We start from the raw sequence: 25,919 nt of genomic DNA on the forward strand, positions 1-25,919 counted from the left end.
AAAAAAAAACAACTCGTCGTAGCGTTAAACGTATGAACGCCGCATGCGTACGACGGACGTCTGGATGTTAATGAAAAAGAAAAAAACCCCAAAGTTCCTTCGAAAAATATTATGTGCGTGGTATGTAACGATAGTGTGAGGTGAAACCTTCATGCTGACGAGGCGGAGATTAACCCTGGAAATATTAGTGGGAGTCCCGGATGCGATTCAAGATTTACCTACTAAATTTAGCAATGAAGTGACTCGACGTCGCAGCAGTTGACAGTCGCCTTAATATCCCCCCACCCCTCCCGCATCCTCCCTCTTCCCCCCACCCCTACCTCCCTCCCCCACCCCCCTCGCCGTGGACCACCAACCACCAACCAGAGTATTGGAAACAATTAAGATGTACCCCGCGCCGGCGAGACATCCATCCGCTCCCGTAAGTATAACGCTAATTTTTTTTAATTTCCATTCTCCATCGACATTAAATTGGGTATAATTTGTTCTTTATTTCTTTGTTATCGTTGGGTGGGATAGAAGGTGATGATATTTACTTCATTTACCTTTTATTATTTAGGTACTCATTGTGCGTGGTATCTTATATATATATATATATATATATATATATATATATCTTCTTAATCTTAATCTTTATCTTTGGAACTTTAACCACCGTCTTCAACTTCAACGCCGTGAACGGCGTTAGGATTATCCGCACACGGTACATAACATTTATTGAAACGTGAAGATGTGTGTTCTTTTTCTTTTCTATTCTTTTCGACGTTGTGTGTATGTATGTGTGTATGACTTGTACGTGGTTTAAGTGAGGTCAAGAGAGCGAGCGAGCGAGCGAGCGAATTGAACGAGGGTTTGAGAAGGGGGGCGAGAAGGAGTAAGGAAAAAAAAGGAATAAAGAACGGAGTTAAAGAAACGAAAAAGAAGTTGGGTACATAAGGAATGGGAGGAGGAAGGAATAAAGGAAGATAGCGAGTGTCGGGCAGGGAGGTGAGGAGTATGGAGTATAAACCAAACAATCGTATACCTCCTCATCCTTCTCATCCTCCTCGTCACTCTCTGTAAATGAGTTGGAGGAGGAATGATTCTGAGAATATTTTTACGCTTCTTTATTCTGTTACAATATGTGTACATAGCTTGGCGGTGGTCAAAAGTCGCGCTGAATTGAGTGTACGATTCGTGAGTACGTATCTACCCGTATAATTGCCTTTGGCGGTTAGCCTCTACTCTCGTTGCGAATTTATTACCCGTATACGTGTATTCATGTATATTAATTGTACACGTATGGTTGTTTTTTTTTTCTCAATACGGTCTGCAAAATTTGTAAATCATTTTCAAACGATCCACGATGACGATTATCGGAGTAATAGAGAACTATTTTTGTAACAAAGTGTATGAAAAAAAAGAAAAGAAAATTATTTTCTTTCGAGGATCTGGACAATGTGTGGTTTCTTTTTTTTTTTTTACGGAAAGATATTACTGCGTTTTTCTATTCTTGAATTGTCAAAGTTGGTTTATTATCTTGACACTCCCTCCCCACCTTTTTTTCTTTCCTTCTCTTTCATTCTTCGCCGCTTACATTCTTCTTAATTAACAAATAAGATTATACGACAACGATGAACGAAGTGCAAAGGCGAGGAATAGAAGAGGAGGAGGAGGAGGAGGAAAATGAGAATCAGACTGAGCAATACGTAAGGAAGGGGGGGAACATGAGATGAGAAACGGTTAATGGGTCAGAGAATCTTGCCCTCTTACTCACAATCAGACACAATGTTTAATGATCAAGCTTGATTCGATGGTGACATAAAAATCTATACCCTCTTCCGGGGAAAGCGGCGGCGGCGATCAATTAATTTTCACGGCGGTCAGCTCATTCTCAGACATGTTTCGATATACGGATATATGTATACATGATGTTGCACATGTGTAGCCGAACTCGATGCTGCTGATGCGGCTGCCACTTGTACGTCCAATTCATCCTCAGCCATGCAACCCCTGGCGTCCCCCCCCCCCCCCCCCATCTATCTCCTGGTTTCACTTTGTGGACTGCAAAGTCCTTTGATGATAGGATGTTGCATAATGTATTATATATATAGATATGGCCTCATGCGACTTCCGATAAATTTGAATTAATATCCTCGTTCACGTCACACCAAAAACACAATCGATTCTTATTCCTATTGACCATAATATATGTATATACATACTTATGAATGTTTGTACTCTATCTATCTATGTATATAGAAGTCTATTCGTAATTTAATTCCGTTCGATTTTTGTAATTTTTATAAAGTAACGTTGCGTCGTTATAGTTTGTGCAATTTTGTTCATTTCTTTTCTTCTTTATCGCACTATGGCTGTTCAGTTTTTTCTAATCGACGGTGTAGATGCGCAAATACTAAGAGACACAAGTACAGAATGTATCGTTACAGATCTGTGTGCATAAGTCCAAAGTTCGTTCTAGGGAATTGTATCGGATTAATTTTTACTACGGCTCGTTACCGAGTCGTCGGGGTTCAAACTACTGTGCAGATAGCTTCTTGCCTATGCGAGTATTGAGTATAGGTCTATGAGACAGCCTGACGCGATTTCAAGTATATTCATACGTATAAGCATCTGACAAATTGTGGTTGGAGAAAAAAAAACATGCAAGAAAAGAATCCGTGATGTCATTGATTCTTGTTATATTTACACAGCGTGTGCCATGCCTATTATATATATATATATATATAACCTATGGCCTGTACACTATCTGTATGTTTAGCAATTTATGAGCGGCTAAATATTTTTCTCGAAAGTTGGCAAAACATTAATCAGCATTCGTTTGCATTAGCTAACGTCTAAAGTTTCGAGCGTCGTCGATTCGTGGACAAAATTTTAACGTGCAGGAATTCTTTCATGTCTTTGATGTTAGAAATTAGATACATGATGCGGTTTTTACTGACTTGAACGATTATTTTTTTCTACAATCAGTGTACATATTGTATAATAGGTACAATATGTAAGTATTATTTTTCTATTTGGTTGCTTTTTAAATTAGATACAATGTGCTTATTGGTACCAAAACTCGGTGCGAAAGCTGTCGGGAATTTCGAACGCTTCGAGATAAGTTGATGATCGATTTGTTGAATTTCGGTAGGAAATTCTGTTTACAGTTGATTAGATTATCGTTCCGATGAAAAAAGTAGAACAGTATTGGGCATATCAATACAGCGATTGATTTACTGAGTCATAATTGTAAAAATCGTTTGGTTCAGAGTGTGGTGGTGGGCTTCTCCGTAATAAAATCGTTAAAGCAGCCCGGTGAAATTAATAAGTTTATTGGTACTCAGGCTTGTAATATATATATATAAGAAACATTAATGGTAAACGAACGATATCGATCGACGTTAATTATTCGATACGAATCAGTACAAGTCAGGGGTGAGATCCGATTTTTGAAGTTCAGGTTAAAAAGCGTTTGCAGCCTCTGTGACGTAATCATCGTCTCTTGTACTGACGCGACGGACATTTGTTAGAATAAACGAGATTCAGCGTAGCGACTCTCCTGACCACAGAAATAGCAAGTAACAGGACGAATTGTGTCGAGAAGAAATTCAATATCGAAAATTAGTCATGTATCTGGCATTGATTATATCAATATAGTATATCAACGGCAGAGAATGCGACTTGCGTTTTTTGGGGTATCCCTTCCAATCATGTAGGGACGATTCTTTGCCGATGGAGCCGAGCTGGTAAGATCATCCTTAAAGCATCGTGTGCCCTGTTGCAGCAAGGATTTTGATTACCTACTGCTTCCAATTTTTGACTCTCACCCCATAACTATACTCGACATAAATCACAATATTATTTCACATTAAGTCGATTTTTCGGATCAATATAATAACTATCCGATGGTTGGTAGTATTGATTATACCGAATTTATAACCGAATATGCTACAATATTATTTATACACTTTGAATCGGGTGGTAGTATTAAGTACGTTTATAGTAGACTGCATCCCCAGTTTTATATAATATATGCCTCGTTTAAACAATTCTCATTCTTTCATTTAGATATATTTATTCCGTTATCCTCGTCATCGCGCTAATTGCTTCGCGGAGATTCGAGTTCGTTCCTCGTCTGCCGCCTCGCATCCTCCGTTTGACCAAAATCATGTAACTCCAGGGGTGTGTTTCTTAAACAACCGATTGAATAATTCATATGCTCTCAAGTTGCGAAGGTGCGGCACGGCTGAAGGAGATGATGATAATCTGCATATTTGGGTCGCGTCGCATTGCCACTGCAGTCGCGTTTGCGATTTGAGGATTAGTAAATTAGAATATTTTTCAATCAAATTATATTATTTTTCAACCCTCAAGAACAAAAACTACAAATAAATAAATGAATAAATAAATAAAAATTACAAAAAAAATAAAATAAAAATAAGATCAAATAAATTACAACGTCGAAGGAAACTGTAACACGTGTAGAAAAATTGACAGACGAAAAACGTTTTGTCGAAAAAATTTCTTATTACATTTTATGTAACACATATATATATTTATATATTGATACACGTACAATATACTCTGCAATGTGCATCCCTTTGGTGGTGTACAATATACATATATAGCTATAAATTTGTATAAATGTGTATGCTTTCCAAACCTCTAGAGCTAAACTTCCGGGAAGATCGTCATTCCATCGAACCCTAACATTCGAAAAGAGCACAAGCTTTTTTTATTCGAACCACCCTTAGGTGCGTGTATTATGCACATTTTTAATAGGTCAGTGTGCATGGGGTTTCCATAATACACCGGTGTACATAACTGTCGAATGGTGATTAGATTAATCCGCGGGCGTAAGACTGACACCGGAAAGGATTTGCAGTTACGTTTTACGAGTGAATCGTAAAGACACGACCGGCTGAGCGCTCTCGACTGTTTAACAGGGCTCGGAAGGGTGGTTGTAGGTGTATACATACATACATACATACATACAATAGCTCTGTGTAAGCTCGCGAGTGATGGTATACATATACGTATAACAGGGGGCCAAGGGTGAACCAGATTATGTTAATTGATTATAAAACTACGTTAGCGGTGGCTACGGCTGGGGTGGGTATATATATACATATAGAGCTTGACGTAAAAGAGTCGACGGGTCCCTCGATGCTTCTCCTCTTGATCGATCCCTTCTTCTTCTTCTTCTTATTTTTCTTCTTATTATTTTTTTTCTTTTCCTTTTTCCTTCTTTTTCTTCTTCATCGTCCCCCGTTGTTGCGCTCGAACAAACCCTCCCCCACCTGCTCATCTTCCCTTCTCACTGCAGGCTCATCAAATCAATTTATGAACTTTTCCCGGGACCAACCTGACCTGGCTTAACTTGACTTAACGCAACTTATGTAACCTGACTTCATATTATACTCTGTGTCTCTTTTGTATTATAACGAACGTGTAATACGTTCGCACTGCCTCCGAGAAGATAATATTATGATGATGATGATGATGATGATGATGATAATGATGATGATGATGACGACGCGTGATTATTTGCGACCGACATCGTTTCAACGATGATAGTATACTTACGCACACGATTGATGGCTTGTTATATATATACATTCTTTTTCTTATTATACTTATGTTAAAGATGTGATAATAATTTGCACGTGTGATCCCAGCGTCTATATTTATCTACTTTATCTGTGGGGACTGGGGATAAGTGTATGAATACGAATGAGAGAGAGAGAGAGAGAGAGAGCGCGAAAAATGCTATAAAAAGGAGAGAATTCCTATTGTATGCGATATGCGCGTACTCATTCTGCCAGCGTGCAGAATTGAATAATTCCTTTCTCTTCCCTCTTCGTGCTACGCGTTGCTGTGTTTTGTAAGAATACTTCTACGGACCTCTTGACGCTCAGCTAGAGCGCATAACACAACCATGTATGGAGTGAATTTCTAACCACGTTCGTTTAGCTGCTGCTGCTGCTGCTGCTGCTGCTAATGCTGCACACATTCGTGTCATTTTTATAATAATATATAGTAAACTTGGTAACAGAAATATTTATGATCTTATACATATCCAGTTCCTATATTGTTAGATACCCGTATTATGCCGTCCTTACTCGTTTACTACTAATATATCGTTTGAATTAATTACTCAGCTGCCGATTTGTACGATACGTTGTATACATATATATATAAATGATTTTATCAGAAGTGCAACCATTGTTTTAACATCGTTATAATTTTTTTTTCTTTCTTTCATTCAATTTTTTAACACAGTGTTTCTTTATTTTACTCCATGTTTGAATGATTTGCTTTCTTATTCTAAATTGACGTTCGAAAAAATTTGCACAAAATTCAATATTCATTAGTGTATAATAGTATATCGCACGGTTATGATGTTTTACAGAGTTTTACGTTTTTATCACACATATATCACGAGTTTTGATTATGAAAAAATGAATCTTTGTATTATTGCGGATTGACTTGGTGCTTTAATAATCGGAAAAAAAAAAAAAAACATATCCTCGTTTCCAATTCCGTTTATTTCCAATTGCTTTTTTCCATATCCTGCGTACGTACCTCCATTGTCTGTGTATGAATGTGTATACATACAGAGGTGTGTTCGTGTGCGTGTGCGTGTAGTTATACGTATATATCAGTATCAATGCGATAACGTCTGTATTTCTGGAGGTTTGCGTTTTTTTTTCCGTTTCTTTTATCGCAGTCACAGTGCAGATTAAAAAATAAATTGCACGCGCGCCTGCAGAGCTAACGTAAAACGTACATTAATACATACATAGATATATACACGTTGTACGGGATGAAAAATGTTTTTTTGTAAAAAGTACTCGAATGACAATCGCTAATCAAATTGTGCTCCGGCTAATTGTTCGGTGAATTCCTAGGCGGATTGAACCCAGGGAAAATTGAAAATCTCGCTGAACAAAAAAAGTAACTTGGAAAAAAAAATAATAAAAAAAAAAAAAAAACAATAAAAAAAACACAAACGTTGCAAAAAATTAAAAAAAAAAAAACAAAAAAAAACAGACAGGCATGATGCGTGAAATTGAGATTGTTTTACAGCCCCAGTTGTATTATAGCATCGGAATGCAAGCATTTGAGAAGATAATTTTTCACTAGGCGGTATTAACATTATACGTATAATAATATATATGTTTCAAATGTATATATATAATATATGTATATATAATATATATTATATGTAGTTGGTTTTTGGCATTTATCTCTGCATTTATATGATAGTTAAGCTCGTTGGGTGAAACTTCTGTGTGTGTGTGTGTGTTTTTTTTTGCTTCTTTACACGAAGTTATCCACATTCCATGTACTGTACAGGCTATATGCCTACACAACATATAAGTGATAATTTGTCTATACGTAGCTATGCAAAATCAATGTAAATAATGGTCTAAGGGTGTATTTGAGTTCAGTGAGGAAAACTTGGCCTTATCCTGTACATGTACATGTATAGCATTGTGTCTAGGGCGCTGGGCTACCTATGTATGACTTCTTGGTTACAGACTATATGTATATACTTACTCTTACCTCGTTCTCTTCGCCGCTGCGTACAAACTATATTTCGAATAAAGTTCTCTCTTTCAAACTTGTGTTATTACACGTCAATTGGAGATTACGACGCGGCCTAAAAGTCGTCCTTTTGTTTTATTCGATGTTGGTATCGTTCGTTACGGAAGTGGACGGAAGTAAAAAGAATCCTGCGAATTGAGAGGATGAATTACATAGATGTTAATTATGCGCGTTAAGTCACTTCGATTCGTTAAGATGTAAGTCAAACCGTGGTGTTTCAGTTTTATAATTCCGAATGGTTAGTATATACAAACATTTTGCGTTACACTGTCAAAAATTTTAAACTATATTATACCCTCGTTGATGTATTTCGAAAATTAACGTCGACAAATATGCCTCTTTTTTTTATATGCAACACGACTTTTGCCCAGTTTATTGGCCTCATCTATACCTCTGTGTATTGGAATAAAAAGTTCCGTGTAAAAACGAAGTGTAACATAAAAATGTATTATAAAAGAAATTGCGAAAGGACGGATAAAGCGACGAAACTGTTCGTAACGATATGATTACACCTCGTGTGTATCCAAATCCAAATCCAAATCCAAATCCACGTGTATTATAACGAAATGAACCGACTGTATCATTCCCTAAATAATTGGTAGGTTTTAGCGGCATCATTCCAACGGCCTTTGGGGTGGGTACATAACAGGGTCTAGTCTATAGCCTATGGGGGAGGCACGGCGTATGGGTTTCGGGGTTTCGGGGTTTCGGGGTGGCCCAGGGGCGGACGGCGAGGGTGGCAGAGACGCCGGAAAAAGGGGTGGGGATGAGGGAACGAGAGAGTGAGAGAGTGAGAGAAACGCCAAGGGAGCGAGAGCCGTTAGGCGCCGCGGGGCTGAGGAGGAGGGGGAGGGGAAGGGGGTTGTGGGGATCGGTTAGGTTAGCGATGGGGGGTTTGGGGTAAGAACGGTATGACAAGCATTTGATGAGGGGACCACCGCCGCCCACTGAAATCCCCTCAGTGGTTCTCATTCATCTCAATTATACTCTTCTTATGTATTAATTTATTTGTACAATTGATTTGTTCTACGAACGTTCTACGTTCGTACGGGGTTCCCTTCTCATTTTAGTTATTTTTTTTTTCACGGCCAACGTTGTTCAAAGTTTTCTATCAAACGAAAGAGATATTACGAATTTGTGATAAATTTATTATGGTGTATAGATGCGAATAAAAACGATTTTAGTCGTGGATGGATTTGAATGACGAATTCTTGGGTTTTAAACCAGTTTTTAACGACCTGTTCAACAGTGATTTTGATTAGAATCCGAGCGGTATTTGCATTGTGCAGTTTGTATGTACATACGTAATTTGAAACGAAGATCGTTAGTTGGGAAACAATCCAATTGGTTGCAAATGTGGGTTTTCGGCGCAGCAAAAACTTTTGCTGTTTCGGTGCGTGCGATGCGACGCAGAGATGAGATGAGAGGAGAGGAGAAAAGAGGAGAGAAAAAAAGAGTCGAGCTGCTGCATCTATCGGTTGAAATTTTTTTTTAATTCAAAGCCGAGAATGGGAAAAGGTTTTGAGAACCACTGTCGCGAGGCTGGCTGAACATTTACATTTCCATGTCAAACAAGGACCCGGGACTTCGCCCCGGCAAGCGGAAAGCGGAGAGCGGAGAGCGGAGAGCGACGAGAAGGGGTGCCAGTCGGAGGAGATACTCACCCTATACTGGCCCTAAACCTGAAGCTCAGTCGTCGTGGGATGGGGACGATTGTTTGCTCAGAATTCGAAAAGGGGCGAGAGATAAAGATGGATGGGTAAATGGATAGTTGGAAAAATAATATTAAAATGGATGAATAAAGTGATAAATAAATACAATAAAGGTTTAATACAGGTAAAGAAATGAATGAATAAATATATAGATAAATAAAAAGGAAAAGGAAATAAAAAGGATTACAACCGTAGTAATAAAAGAAGTCGAGAACTAATAAAATAATTTTAAGGTAAGTGTAGCAGTTATTCGACACGCTTAGATCTAATTATATTGACCTTTTTATTTTTCAAAATTATAAATTGACGGTAGAAATTGTGAATTTCTCGATCGAATTGAAACGAATTCAATTGCTAGAGGTCTACGAATATACCTACTACAAATTAATTTTTTTGGTAATTTTAGAACTAAGGATCTAACACATGTAATAAAAAAAGGTCAATAAATGGTACACTTACCTTAAGAGATAATAATTGAAAACTCGAAACTTGAAAGACTAGAAAAGTAGATAAGCGAATCGGTGACTTTTCAGGATGCCAATGATAGCTGTTGCGTTATTGTCAACTGAACACCATGTAGACGCGATTCGAGACGGACTTAATATGGAATTGCTCATGATCAGACGGTGTTCAGTCATAATCAGAGTTGCGAACAGTATCCGTGTACGAACGAGGCTCGTCGCCTAACACCAGCCTAGGCGAGTGATAGCACATCATCCATAACTTTGATTAGAGGAAATTGAGTGTTGAAGCCTCACCGAGGAGGATCCGGCAGTCCGTTGCTGCATGATATGATATGTTATGTATGACACGATCTGGATATGTATAATCGCTCGTTCGAAAGCTTTGAAGAGAAAGAGAAAGAGAAAGAGAGAGAATGTGGAATGATAATTGGGGGAAAGTTGTTCGAGGTGGACGGAGGAGGATTGACCTTTGCCCTTTACGATAGGAACCATTTTTCGAACACTTTTTGCACGCTTGCACAGCTGCGGAGAGTTTATAGTGAGAAGAGATCGGTTGAGTAGGTTCGAGAGAGTGAGAGTGAGAGAGAAAGAGAAAGGGAGAGGGAGGTAAGCGATATGTAGGAACACTAACCTTTTTGCTTACTTTCTATTCTCCTTTTTTACCTTTCAACTTTTCTTTTCGAGGCAGAGGAGAATTTTGGACCGATATTCATACGTACTTATACATGTATGTATATATATGTATATATGCATACGTATACTTATATACATACCTACCTGCAGCGCGCGCTGCACGTGTTTTTGAGAGTCTTATGAGTTCCTATTCGTGTTTAACGGTGCGCGTGCATAATCCCGTGAGATTTCACACCTCGAGTTCCTCGCACGGATTCTTTCATCGTTTATATTCTGTTCTGATTTTTCTTGTTTATTTCTTTCTTTCTTTATTTGTTTTTTTATATTACTTTTTAATCTGATTCTTTCTTCCCATTATAATTACTCCTCGAGTTCATTAGCCGAGAATCTACCACGCATTTAGGTATTATTTATATACTTTTATTTGATTGACACGGTGTGAATTATATAATTTGAGAAAACTTTCAACAGGTAGAATTACAAGATTGTATAACTGAAGAAAAACTTATTATAATTATATATATTAATATATTAAATTCGCGTTCTCGAAAATCATAATTAAAACCCTAGAATTTAATTAAATAAATATGGGAAAGTGGAGACATTTTTTTGAATAGTTTTATTTGCGTTAGCGATGGCAGCGCAGCGGTAACATTTAAGCAAATAAGTATAGTATTACATTCTTGAGTACATATCGTTGTCGTTTCTCTCTTCTTCTTCTTCTTCTTCTTCTTCTTCTTTTTCTTTCCTCCTGTTTTTCTTCTTCGTTCGCTTTAGCTTGAAAAAAGCTTCAATTAATTAACCTAGCAATACAGAACATCTCGCCTGCGATTCGTCGCTGCTGCCTCTACGTGTTTATTTAAGGCAATTAAAAAGATACGTCGTCCTAATTACCCCACGTATATTTAATTCGGGTTCTTCCATCATTTGTCGCTTGGTAATTTCGGCACACAATCTCATGTATTACATTATTCTCATTTCGCACTCCATTATTAAATAGTCGCTACACTAATGTTGACGATGAATGCGTTACACCTGCATAATAACATATATATATATATGCCAAATCAATTGTACCTTAAATTATCTTTTATGCATCTAACACACAATTACTCGTGCATCTATTACTGCATTATTTTTACCACGCATGTATAATGTGTACATATGTATATATATATATATATATATATATATATGCAGATAACTTATTGTCTTTATTATTGTATGCAAACTGCAGCGAATACGTATATCTAATACTTTTTCGCAAGCCTTATCATTACGTCACACCCAAAAGTAGATTAAAGTCTACTCACGTTTCACTGCAGGTGCAGGGTGCAGGCTAATCTTACAATTCTCGCGCCTTTCGTGTTATTGTATACTTATGTGTTATACGCACGTGTGTCCCCCTGCAGTTGATGGTTCGACACATCGTGCAGAAGCCAATTCGATTACAAGCGTCAACCGTCACCTCGTACGATCTTTCGCTTCACTCGCGATTATTTTATCCGACGATTTTATGGATGTTTGTCTAATCTTCTATCCTGTTTTCTACACTTTCTCTCTTCCTTTCTCCCCTCGGTAATTGGCGTACTCGTTTTTCGAGCAAGGATCAGCTGTGGGAGAAGACATTATCTGATTATCGTATAATTTATTTTGCTTGTTATTTATTTTATCCATGATAAATATACGTATATATATACATATAGATAAATATGGAATATAAAATTGAATGCATATCGTTAAATATGAAATTTTATAACATCTCTTTCTGCATATATCTATACGTTGCAGGGAAGAATTCTCCCCCCTTCTTTCCTCCTTAACCCGCGGCAGAGCCGTTTCTCAAATTTATGATCATTTTAACTCGCTGTTCTGCAGCCGGATACTAAAAGTTTCATATTTGCATTTCTGTGTTACGCGTAAATACCTAGTTGCGATTTACTTTTTTTTTTTTTTAACATTAATGCATATTCTTACATAACCAAATGTAACATCCTTCCACATCATCATGTAAGGTATTACAATTTTTTAATAACAGACAATTATCACGGTGCGTTACTGCAGAGATTGGAAAAAAAAAAAAAAAATGAAAAACTATGTTATTATTTCTAGGTGCACACTCACAAACGAATGATTGAAAGTATCTCAAGTTCTAACGTACGGAAATCTTTCAACGAACAGCAGCGCTTCGCTGTAATCTGTTATTAATACAACAAATCGGATAATCACTTTGCACCCATACTTTCGTCAAAGTATCAGGTGGCCAAAATACGCCTTTATGTAAGCTGGGCATATGGATTTGGTGTGGATCATCGCTTGTTGTTCAGGGGATCCTAAGTGTGTACAGATATTATCGCAGCATCAGTGCAGCCGCGATTCGAATGCTTATTTATTTATACTTTTTACACGGTTATACAAACTCATCATCTAACGTTTATATCTATACCTACGTATAATTTAGGCGGGTGTATATCCTGCAGGACGTATCGAACGAGAGAGCCTGCAACTAGAAATACGAAGGTTACATATTTTCCGTTATAGCCATTGTGCAGGTATGCGGTGGGACGGCGGGCGAACGCAGTTCCATAAGGACCGACGACTTACGAGTTATACCTTATATATACATATATCCGCCATGTTGAAACTCGGATATAATGACACGCTCGCCGACGACCGACGCGACGCGACGCGACGCCACCGCCGTCGAGGTTCTTTCTCTGTAATATGATTTATGACATCGCGACCGCGACTTGCAAGACGTATAGCGACGGTGGAGAGGAGGAGGGGGGGGGGGGGGGGATCCGTACGACTGTGTTACACCCTCTACTCTCCTCTCTTGGATCCTTTCTCCTTTCTCTCTTCATCCTCTTTTTCATCATCTTCTTCTTCTTCTTCTTCTTCTCCGACTCTGTATAACATTTCTCTCATCTTCTTTCTCCTCTTTACGCTTACTCATCGACTGTATACACTTACACGGCACGGCACACTCCTCTCCTCTCGGAGTGCGGAGTCTCGCTTGTATGTACCTAAAAGCAAGGAGGACGACCGCGACGCCCTGCCGAGATAGTGAGTGAGGACAACTTCTTTTCGATCGAGAACCCCTGGATGCCAAGAAGCATTCCTCCGCGTGCCAAGCAGCCTCCGCAGCCTCCTTCTTTCCAACTGCCAACCCTCGGCCAGCACTACCTTCACCACCACCACCACCACCACCATCATCATCGTGTGGCGTATTATAGCTGCCACACGAGGCACGAACGAACGAACGAAAGAACGGACGGACGAAGACTACGACCACCGCGATCTCCACCTACATAAATAATCTTAGGCTTCCTCCTCCCTCTATCTCCGTTGTTGTTTTTTTTTTCTTTCTTTCATTTTTAAAAAATTTTTTTTTTTTTTTTTTTTTTATCGTTATTTTCTATTTCAAGAGTGCGTTCCCCGTATACACGCGTTATACGTATACAGGCTAATGTATATGTACACAACGTCTCCTAAGCTCATGCTGTGGGAGGTCACGGGTTCAACGTTGAACAATAAACTGGGAATGAAAGGAAACTGTTATTATTATTATTATTGTTATTTATTTTTCATTGCCGTTGGTTCCCGCAATTTTTGTTTTCTTATTTTCTTTTTTTCCTTTTTCATGTCTTTTTCTTCACCCGGCGAATAATTTTTTTCAAATCTTACTCGCTTCGATGCCTGGCAAGTACTGTAACAAGATGTGTACATGACGCACTGTATCCATACAGCAATCACATATATATATATATATTCATAGGTATATCGGTAATTTTTTTTCTTCATTTTATTTTTTTTCCGCGCACGCGTTACGTAAGCATATCCAAAGTTTCGAGCAAATTCTGTTTCGTATTTTTTTTTTTGTCTTCCGATTACGACTGAACGGCATCTCGGTAAATTAACAACACCGCGAAAACATCGTAAAATATGATCAACAGCTGAGATAATACAACAAGATTTTACTGTTCTTTGGCTGTATCTTTTTAAACGCGTTTATCTACTGATATCGAATTGGGACTGCGGGATCGCAATTACTTTCTCTATATAGCGAAAATTCATCCTAATTTGCGTACGCTATCCCTATTCTTATACAATAGTCTTTTCTAATCTTTAACTTTTTTTTCTCTCCTTAATAATCAAAGAAAATTTTTGACGCCGCCCAATCGGAGAAAAGCAAAAAAAAAACGTACGCGTAAAATGAACATCTTAAGAAGAAAAGATCGTCCAAGTACCTATATTGCATTTAAGTGTTAGACTTTCATGGGCAACTTTTACTCGACACCCTGCACGGTATCTCTTTGCACACGCGCACGCACGCACGCACGCACGCACACAAACACGCACAGCGATAGAACACTTTACACGAACTTGTATGAACGCATTCAAGTAGGTATGTACATAACTATTATTTATTACAGTCTATATATGCGATATCGCGAAGCAAAGCTTTTCCTCACCTCGATCTTTCTCGTCTGCGGATATGATGCCTCTACGGTGCAGCAATGTGGTTAACCACACGCCTCGTCTCGTCCTTCATCGCGATCGTTAAATAGCGATGCTTTTACGTATACCTACCTACGTATATAGATATTATATATATACATTAGGGGGGTCCGTGGTCATTTTAGAATTTTGACCGTCGCAACCCCAGAATTGGCCCCAGATAATTCAAAAGTAATTCCATAATTTTTTCAGATTTCTATCTCAACTCTCGATTTAATCCAACCCTTTGAAGGGCACACCGAATCTACACAGCGGATTTAGGTGAAATTTTACTTTCGGGAGAGTTCTTGGATAGCTGAATGGTTATGAATCTGAACTCAAAATTTGAGCATTCAAAATGGTGGAGCGAAATTCAAAGTCATTGGTTTGCAAGGTCGTTGATTACGAATCTGAACTCCAAGTTTCAAAATTCAAAATGGTGGATCCTATATGGCAATATCGAGTAACTTTTGGGGTTTTGGTCCACCATATTTGATCCTCCACTTTCAATTTTTTAATTTTGAATTCAGATTCGTAATCAGTGACTCAACAATCCCCATATTATACCGAATTTCATCTAAATCCGTTCCGCAGATTTTATGTGGAAATCCATCCTCTTTGGGGTACGTGTTAGAGATAAAAATCTGAAAAAATTAGGGCATTATTTCATAATTATCCGGAATCGAATTGGAGGTTGCGTCGGTCGAAATTGAAAAATGACTTGTTCGAAACACTCGTGTATATGCTAATATCGTTTGCGTCATTTGTTTACGCTTCATTTTTAATTTCCGTAACAAATCGATCATCCATTTCATACAGGATATCGATGAAAAATCTTCATCGATTGTGAGACATGAATTTTTTAATCCACGGAGTGTTTCGCACGAACCATATTCTTTAGAATCGTCTTACGTTTCACGCAAAACTGGACGCATAATACGACCATATTCTTTATACAATATACATATATAATAAGCTGTTATTTGCGTGCCGTGAATTGTCATGTGAATAACGATATAAACCCTTCTTATGCCCATGATGGACATCAGAAATCCTCTCGCCGGCGACCAACGTGTTCGACGTTTGTTCCCCGGACGCGGATTTGCTTGATCAATGGTCATCGGCTCGTTACAGTATAACAGTATATAGTCAATGCCGAAACTATATACGCACGCCATGGATAATATCGGCATTACTTACACTCAGAATCAGTCGACGGGTGCTGCACAGTGGAACCATAGACACCCAGTTGAATGCCACCGCGCTGTGTGTACTTCCATAATATTATAGCTACACCACGCAAGCTCAACTCGATTCTCATCTTCCTAACAGATTTCACGTATTATAAACGTTGCAGAGCGCTCTGCATCGTATGCAGGGAATAGGTAGTATAATACTGCACTCTAAACTCCGTGGCTGCAGCGCTGTTGGTACTTACCCAGGATTTTCACCGCTGCATACACGCATCTTCCACATATGCATGCTGTTACACGCAAGCGAGTGATATGTATTTTGTGTGGGCATTGTGTCAAGGCGGTGGATACAATTTCATTGTTAATTCGATAATCAATGTTGGATTGCAGTTTGTATGATTCTCTATTATTGATTGATACGTGGGATATGATGGTGCAGCAGTTATGTTATACCTACGCTAGATATATATATATATATATATATATATATATATACTTGCATTTTCACATTATGTACTAAATGTATATACATGTATGCATAATAGGTCCATTTATACATCGTCGGAGAATGGCCAGAGATACACTCGTGAGCAGCTTCGTATTTGGCGTGTGGAACGAATTGTGAACCACAGTTTTATTAACAAGACAAAACTGCATGTGAACTTTAAAAGTAAAATATATTTTTTCAAAAAGAGAATCAATGTACAATATTTATTCGATATGTTTGTAAATTTAATCCAATATTCGTTATGTTTTTTTATCAAATTTTCATTCGTCTATTTTGAAACAGCCGCGCAACCTTCGAAATAATGTAAGAAAAAAACATGGCAAATCTGTTATTTCGTCATATCATTTTTGTTGCACTCTTTGTATGAATTTATGGAATAATCGCATGTTCCATTTTTTTCTTCTTTCCTTGTTTTTTTTTTTTTTTTTTTTTCTTCTTCTTCTTCGTATACTCCTTTTCTTCTATTCTCATGCGGAATTATTCGAAACGGCCGGTATATAAGGCAGCGAGTAATATATTGCCCACCATTATACAGGTTATCTCGGGCCTTTCGTTATAGTCACGCTCATAACTCTTATTATATTCTCTCCCTCTCCTGCGTGTGCCTGTGCGTGTGCGTGTGTGGGTGTATGGTGTGGAGGTTATACATGTACTTATTATAGGTACGCGATCGTTTTATTTCTATAGACCATGGTACACATAACAAATATTGGTCTTCCACATCACACATATTCACTAATGGTGGTGTACGTTTATATATGTATGTACCTACATTATATGCCAACGGTGTCGAGCGATAAAATCTATCAGAGACGGGGTACAAGCCGCGGCGTTCTACCGTTGTTTTGTGTTCGATTTGTTTTTAGTCTTTGAAAGAAAAGAAAGGAAGGGGGAAAAAAAATTCAAAAAAAAAAAAAAATGACACACAACGCGACACCTCTTTCAAAGTGTGACGTCATTGAAGGAGAAAAAAAAAAAAAATAACAAAAACGAAAAGAAAGTTTTTTTTTCTTATCATTCCTTTGCACGTTAACCTATGCGACAATTTGTATGACATATGTGAACGTATTATGTGAACACCATATGATATTGTAGTACGTAATTGTAAATATTCAACAGAGATTTACTTCGAAGGGCAGTTTTGCTGATAAAATTTAACCGAAATTTGCGTGAAACAATTTACTCAATGTACCACGATGTGGGGAATGGGAAGAAATTTATTATACATACCAGATAGTTTTGCCTGTTATAGAACGATTTTTATTGTACGTATGTTAAAGGTAATAGAGAAAGAAATATTATCTGCAATGATATTGCAGGTACGTTAGTTTAGCGATCATTGTGGACGATGTTGAAAAAGTCTTTCAGTTCGAAAAGTAATCGCATCGTCGAGATGATCCGGTCGATTGGTTTTAGGTTGTTATTATATGAGGAGCCGCCTCCTCCTCCTCCTCCTCCTCCTCCTCCTCCTGCTCCTCTCCCACCAATATGGAGCTTCGACAAAGGAGGAGAGAAAAAAGAAAGAGGTGGTGAACGAATCGGAAATCTGGGACGTAGGTGTACCCCTACGTATGTATTTATGTACTACTGAGCGTGAAAAAAAAAAATAAAAATAAAAAATCGAGGGGCGTCGATCGCGTGCGTGTCGAGTGGTGCAGTGGTTGAATTACTGCATGTTTAAATCGTCAAATAAAACATACTTTGGAGGAATTTTTTTGGCCCGAGGGATAGTCGAAAATTGATAAGGCTCAAGTTGGTTCCAGCGCGTTGTTGAACGTGTGCCGCGAATTTGAAGCAAAATAAAAACCCCGTTTCGCATATTTGTAATTATATGAAATTTCAACACCGTATCGCCTGATACGATTATTTTGACAAATTCGAAATGATTATTGAAAATGAAAATCATTACAGAGACGTAGGATATTACGGGTAATGTTTTTTCGTTTTTTTTCTTCTTTTTCTTCCTTTCACCCCCAACGTTTGTCGGTACAGTAGCGCAGAATATCAATTAGTACGTACTCGTGAAAATTGAATACACCTGTGTAATGAAATTGATTGTACGATGCAAAACTCGAGTGATTGTCTAAAAGTCTATGATTGAAGACTACGCATCGGATGCGACTTGAGTGAGAAAAAGAGAGATAGAGATAGACAGACAGAGAATGAATTTGCGGTAATCGAGGGTTTGCCGCCGGTCTGAAGATGGGGGTGAAAGATTGGGGGGTGGATGACAGGCCAGGTTATGGGTTGTAGGTCTATAATCCGTATCACAGTGACAGTGTAACGGTTGAACTGTGGAACACCCCTCCGCACCCTCCGAGGAGGAGCCGATATATTTTAGTTGAAAACATTCGGGTTCCGCAGGCAATCGATAAGAGAGTTGAAACGCCGCCGATGCCCCGGGCCGGATAGTTATATAGCTATATTCGTTACTATACGCCCGGGTGACTTACACCTATATATACGTGTATATATATATATATATATATATATATGTGTATATATATATATCTTATATGGACGTATAAGTCGTCGTGTGTACATTCTTGCGGCGTTACGCGATTCCTCCTCCTCCTCCTCCTCCTCCGCCTCCGAAACTCCCGAAACTCCCGACGTTTACTGTGGGGTCCGTCGGAAAAGGTAAACGGCTGTACGTATACGTGCAGACACATAAATACGTAGGTATGTAGGTATGTCATGTATGTAATATATTTGGCCGGGGACCGAGCCAATGACGTTTAAGATATAATACTCGGGAAATAAATGAATCGAGATTTGAGATGTGGGTGTGTTTGATAGGTATATCGTGTATAGGTATGTATGTATGTATGTACGTATAATGCCTTCGTGTTTATACGCATACCTCGACACTGGTTCGTATGTATATGGAGTTAAATTTGGAACTGAATGATTTAAGTTTCCGCTCAAGTATTTATAAGCCTCTTTTGCGTCACGGATTCATCTATCCATTCGTATCACCCCACCCACCCCGTCTGACCCTCTTTCTTCGTTCATCTTTCATCTTTCCCACCCTTAATTGTAACCCTGGTATGAAATATATACATATATATATAAATAAATAACTGCAACGATTATCATCATCATCGCTGATTCGCTGCTATGCATATATAACGACGCATATTTATATGTATAGTGACGCGAAGCACGAGTGAATTGTTTCGAAGTTGTATTGTGACATCCTACAAGTATACATATATCATGCATACATGCGTGCCTTGTTATTGTTATTATTACTATTACCCGACCCTTCGTCTATCTACGTACGTGTAACGAACCACCCACCTTACACACTTCTATCATGGTGTAGCGCTCGCGTCAGTTGCGTGCATTTGCATCGTGCGCATTGTGCTCCGAGTGAGAAAACCTGCGCGGCTGCAGGTATACGTATGCAATGGGGTATTCCATGTCAACTTGGCTAGTGTTTAATCCCGACTATCTCAAAATCGTTTCATATCTTTTTCTAACATTCTACTATACTGATTATGTGTTAATTTTGGGTTTATAAATTGAAAAAATTCGGAATTAGGTGATGAAAGAAAATAGAAACAAAATTTGGTCCACGTTTTTCTTAACGGTGGATGTTTTGCGTCATTCACTGGATTTTTGAGAATTTTTTTCAGATTTTCAAAAATGGGCATTCGCAATCTACTTCGAATATTTATAAAAAACAAATGGTTTGATTTAAAAAAATTGAAAAAAATCAGGTCGTGGTTATTACCGAATAGAATGTTAGAACAAAATATGAAATGATTTTCAGATGGTCGGGGCTTAACACTGGTCCAGTTGGCGTGGAATACACCATATACACTCTGCACATGTACTGCGGTATAAATGTATTATACGTATTATACAGGTATTTGTTAGGACGTGGATATACGCAAAACACATACGCACGTGTACCCCACATATATATATATATATATATATATATATTTATGTATGTACCTACGTGTATATGGATATATACCGAGCGGCGTATCGAACGATGCGATTACATTATACGACTCTAGCTCCTCCGACTTTGATATACACCTTCGTGTACCTATATGTTGCTGTGTTATAGATGATATACTTGGAGGAGGAAATAAGTTCACCGTGTGATGTAGGAAATATGGGTTTACATCGTACGTGTGACAAACGCACACGATTATATAAATATATGTTTATACAGATTTTTGTAAATTTTTATTTGCCTGATGTTTGAATTGAATTTCGAAAAAATTTGGCGAGTAAATGAATGACTAAAGTGTTGTTTCTAGTGGATACGTACAGCTTGAGTTTGAGGATTCTTTAATACTCGGTCTTTACAGCCCTCTTATACATATTTATTAGAAATTCTTTGTATAAGAATTCTTTCCGTCCAATTGAGAATTGGACAATTTTTCTTAATGATTTTTCAACTTTTTACTATAATTCTCATTCATTTATTTATTTATTTATTTACTGATTTATTTCTACCTGTAACACGTCTACGTAGAGTTTGGAATGATGAGGTATTTACAGTTGTAAAATGTTGGCTCAAACTTTTTTAATGAAACTAAATCAAGTTTCATTGTAAATGTTTCTGCTCCAGTTTAACGAATTTTTGACATTTTTTTAAATTTGGAGCGACCTCTTAAAATTTTTTTTTTTGAGCTGTCCTTTGGAGTGGGCTCTTGAAACATCAAAAACTAACATTTAGTTACACGAGACTCAAAAAAAAAAAATAGTCCGTTTTTTGCGCCACCCTTATATATATACGTATACACACCTACTCAATCATTCGAGTCGTTGCACAGTCTGATGGATCGACGAAAGCTCAACAAACGCACACTTCAACATCATTCGCGCTAGTTTATTACATCGAAATTTGACGAAAGTGTTGAATGGTAGATTGTTGATTAAACGGTCTGCATAATGTAACGTAAAACGCCAATAACGGGTCTACAGGTTTGATTGATTGAACAACGGCAGCAACAACCTGTTCGATGACTTTGGCCGTAGCTTTTGATGATTGCAACAAGTGAACGACTGTACACCATCAGCCTGCTTGCTGCCTCTCCATTTTCTGTCCCATCAACCCCGCACAGAGCAGTCGACGCTCTGAACCGAATTCAACAAGTGGCTAAATCATTCTCTTCGGTTTCTAAATGAAAAATCTGAGAACAAAAAGCGGTTAAAATATAAAAATTAATTTATATCAAATTCGATAAAAATCAGGTGCAGTGATCATCACTTGCCTCTGCTTCTCGGCTTTGAATACCTACATTCATATCGTACATCGTGGTAGGTCGTACCGCCGAACCTTAAACCTAATATTACACGTGGACCACCGTCGTCAGTATCTGGTGTTATCTGCCGAACGATCGGCGAGTCTGAAAAGGAGGTGACGGAGTTCCACAATGAATGCTCGGTTGATATATTGGGGGGGGGGGGGGGGGGGGGGGGGGGTAAAAATATAATGTAATTAACCTCCTCCGAACTTCGAGGAGAAGTTACCGCGGTTGCGTTAGAGCTTTGTACTTTTTTTTTCGTTAATCTTGAACGTTCGGTAGGTGAGAAAATCGATTGCTTAAAAAATTGTTGAGTAAGCAGTGTTTCGTAATTTCTCAACTTTTTATTTGGAATCCATTAGAATTTTTTTTTTTTTTCCAAATAATTTTAATCTGTGCGAATATGTTAAAGCAGATTCGCGGTAGTAAAAGTTTTTGTTAAACAGCTTACTCGTTTAAATATCTCTGCGAGATGACCGGTGATAATAATTGAACTAACAATAAGAAACGTGACGATGATCGTGTGCTTCCCGGTGAATTTCACTTTATCTTGAACGCGACGATAAACATATTGAATCTGGATGCTTTTGTATATTCAGAATAGGGCAGGTCTTTTTATATAAGTAACAGTGACGTTTTAATTGTTATCTTAAAACGATCCGTGGGGTGATAATTTGTTGATATACCGTTTGCGAGGCTGCGCGAGAAAATGATGTCGGGGTGGACGTGGGGGGTGAGGCGGGGTCTTATTGATGTGGAAGACGACGGAGGGAGAGAGAGAGGGCGAGAAAAAGAGAGGAATACGAAGGATGATGGAAACGGGGGTGAAAAGGGGAAGAGGAAACGACGGTGTATGAAGGAGGGAAGTTTTGTGGAGCGAGTCTCATTAAGGACGCCTTCAACCCCAACTCTTCTTATATACGGTAGAGATGATGCCGTATGCCGACTACACTCACCTCTTCACCTTCTCCTTTTTCTCCTTCTCCCTGGGCTTCCGCTAGTCTTTTGTAGAAGGGACTTTTCTGTATGCACCGGTGTTCCCTTATACTTCTCTCACTCTCGTTTTTCAATCCTTTTTTTCCCCCTCTTTGTTTATTATTATTTTTTGTTTGTTTGTTTGTTGTTTTTTTTTTTCTTTTCTCTTCTTTTTGAACTTTTTTAATCCCTCTTTCTCCCGCGCGTTTTTTTTCATTTTCTGTTACATTCTGTGTTCGTTTGTCATCCTTAACTTTAACCCCTGTGGTGTGTGTGTGTGTGTGTGTGTGTGTGTGTGTGTGTGTGTGTGTGTGTGTGTGCTGCAGTTCAGGGTTTCTCAACTTTGGGATGAAAAATAGAGTTTGAATTTTTTTAGGATTTTATATACATATTTCTATACAGAATTGATGATGATGTTGTTTAATTTTTAAATATTGATTTACAAAATTCTAAAGCTTGCTATAGTCACTCGTTCTACTACGTTATCGGTACAATTTCAGAATGGTTAATGAAGAACATCGAAGTTTCGTTACCGCTAATTAAGATTATTGAATTGTTGTCACGATTGCCGATGATTCGTCACGTGTCAATGAAACAAATCGCTGTTATGTACCTACACGTTTTTACCTTTTACGTGACGTGATTACTGACTGCGTATTGGATTCGAAATTGGTTCTTTGTTAACAACTGGTGAAAACTTATATATATATATATATATATATATTATATTTACTTACTTACTACAGAGAACAAAGTCAGAAAATTTTCTAACCGTCGAGCCTTTTCGCGGATTAATCATGTTTCGTTTCTACTCGGTCGGAGATGATTGAAACCTTCAACTACAGAAACTTTTCTCTCTTGTTGTAACCTATAGAGCAGCTAACCGCACCGTACACTCGACAGAATTTCACGACTAACGAGGTGTGCGGAGAGTCTTTATCACAATCGGTTAACCATATTACCGCAAACCGTACTTTTCTTATCGTGATGTAATAACGAACCAATTATCTTCGAGTTGAAACGACTGTTTGTAACACCGTGGAAATGCGCAATACAATATTACAGTACCTAATCGGATAAAAAGTATCCGAAGGTATAAATTAAATTCGATAATATTCTACCTCTACCATATAATAATTTTATACCTTTACAAGTTTTTTTGAATAAAGTTCTTTTATTAGCTTGGCTGGAAATTTAATCCGTCAAACTTTAACCTACATGCAATTATTGTAGGTGGATTGACGCGATATCCTTGAGAAATTATTTTCTCTATCCAAATCACAGCTTTAGCGTATTTGTTAATAATTTGAGTGGCGCCCAAGTTTGAAAACAAATATGTATGGAGCAAGGGTGTTAATTTTTTATCCAAACATTTTTATTTTATTTCATGATCAATATTCGTATTTACACGTATTCAGTAGCCTGGCATTCGTTCGCAAGAGTCGCAACGTGAAACGACGACATCCGGCACGATTAGTTTTATAATAACGATTTACTACAACATTTGAGGAATGGCAATGATTCCAGCCATGTTGTACACATCTATATATAGATACATTATCTTCATTAATATGTATATATGCACTTTGTGCTAAAAAAAAAAAAAAAAAAAAAAAAAAAAAAAAAAAAAAAAAAAACCGACGTGATATTATATAATAACGTGTCATAAAAATTATAGATAACTCTATGACTTTTTGCAGTAATATTATATGCGCGGAACGTTACTCGCTAATAACGTTGGATTTTCGTCGCCGCTCTTCGGATCGAGCAGTTCTGAACTGAATACATTATTCAGAATTTTCCTTGTCAAGTGAAAAGAAAAAAAAAAACGGTGACGATTTTTCAATTCTCAATCTACGATAAAATGGGTTTTTTTTTCTTCCCATTTCATTTCTGGTTCGTCAGCTCGAGCGAAATTGTTGAACAGCGTACCTTTTGTTTTACGTTATATGAAAAGAAAATGGTTAAAAAAAAAAATAATAATAATAAAAAAAAATTGAATAATAATTCATTAATAACGAAATGTCAAAAGCAAAACATAGTTTTTTCGTTCGGGGATAAAGAATCGGGTCGTCTTTTTTTTTTCTTTTTTTTTTTTCATTATTTCCAACTTGTGTGAAATGGTCGTATAAAATGAATGTGAATTTTAAATTTATTCTCTTTTTTTTCCAGGGTGGCGGTGGAAGTGCAGCGGGGGCTGCCGGTGGGCTGAAATTTACTGTCGCCGACACCTGCGAGAGAATCAAAGAAGAATTCAGTTTTATTCAGCAACAGTATCATTCGTGAGTTGATTTCCGTCTATTTTCTGTATAATTATGATCTCTTGTATTCTCGATACTTTTACTCTTCCTATGTCCACTACACCTACGACAACGATTATCTCTTCTGCTCGTACCCACGTATTTTTTTTTTTCTGACGATTCTCACTTTTCTACAATTCTTCATTTTTCAGGCTGAAGTTGGAGTGCGAAAAGCTAGCTAATGAGAAGACTGAAATGCAGAGGCATTACGTAGTGGTAAGTTATTTAATTGTTACTAATTATTTGAGCGCTTTCTCGCCGGTGAAGACTTTTTCATATATATGTACAAATCTTTTTGCCCGGATTACGAGTTTTTCTTTATAAACCTGTTATGATTATATAATAATTTATATATAATGCCACCTGTCACATTATTCTACGAGTTGTATAAATCAGACAATTATTATACCTGTATTATACATAATTGAAATATTAAAAACAAACGTAATTTCGTTGCGTATAACAGCGACGAGTTTCTTCGATGCCTAATCGACATTTATAATCTCGAGTCGGTTTCAACGCGTTAAAAAAGTTTTCTACGATATCGAGTAATTATAGTTTCACATAAATAAAGAAAACTGTTGTAAAATCATAAATCATATCCAAACTTTAGTTTCACGTATACGTATACCGATCATTATATCGAAAACAATTTTCATTCGCATTTTCCTCGGGTTCGGTTTACGCAAAGAGTCATCTATACTTGTGTTTCAAAATTGGTTGACAATGGAATTAAGGTACAAACATTCTCATCGTCTAGTACCT

General features: G+C 37.7%; 1 protein-coding gene across 7 annotated transcripts in view; it reads left to right on the forward strand.

Moving 5' to 3' along the window:
• The first annotated feature begins 325 nt into the window (after nt 1–325).
• The window catches only part of LOC124412998 (protein groucho), a 54,374-nt gene continuing 28,780 nt past the window's right edge, over nt 326–25,919 (forward strand). For all 7 annotated transcript variants that reach the window (XM_046893269.1, XM_046893275.1, XM_046893271.1 and 4 more), the window contains exons 1-3: nt 326–421; nt 25,027–25,136; nt 25,307–25,370. In XM_046893269.1, coding sequence (XP_046749225.1) covers nt 386–421; nt 25,027–25,136; nt 25,307–25,370 — 210 coding nt within the window. In that variant the 5' untranslated portion in view covers nt 326–385. The remainder of the gene's footprint in view (nt 422–25,026; nt 25,137–25,306; nt 25,371–25,919) is intronic.

Source organism: Diprion similis, chromosome 12 (assembly GCF_021155765.1).
Source record: "Diprion similis isolate iyDipSimi1 chromosome 12, iyDipSimi1.1, whole genome shotgun sequence".
Taxonomy (NCBI): domain Eukaryota; kingdom Metazoa; phylum Arthropoda; class Insecta; order Hymenoptera; family Diprionidae; genus Diprion; species Diprion similis.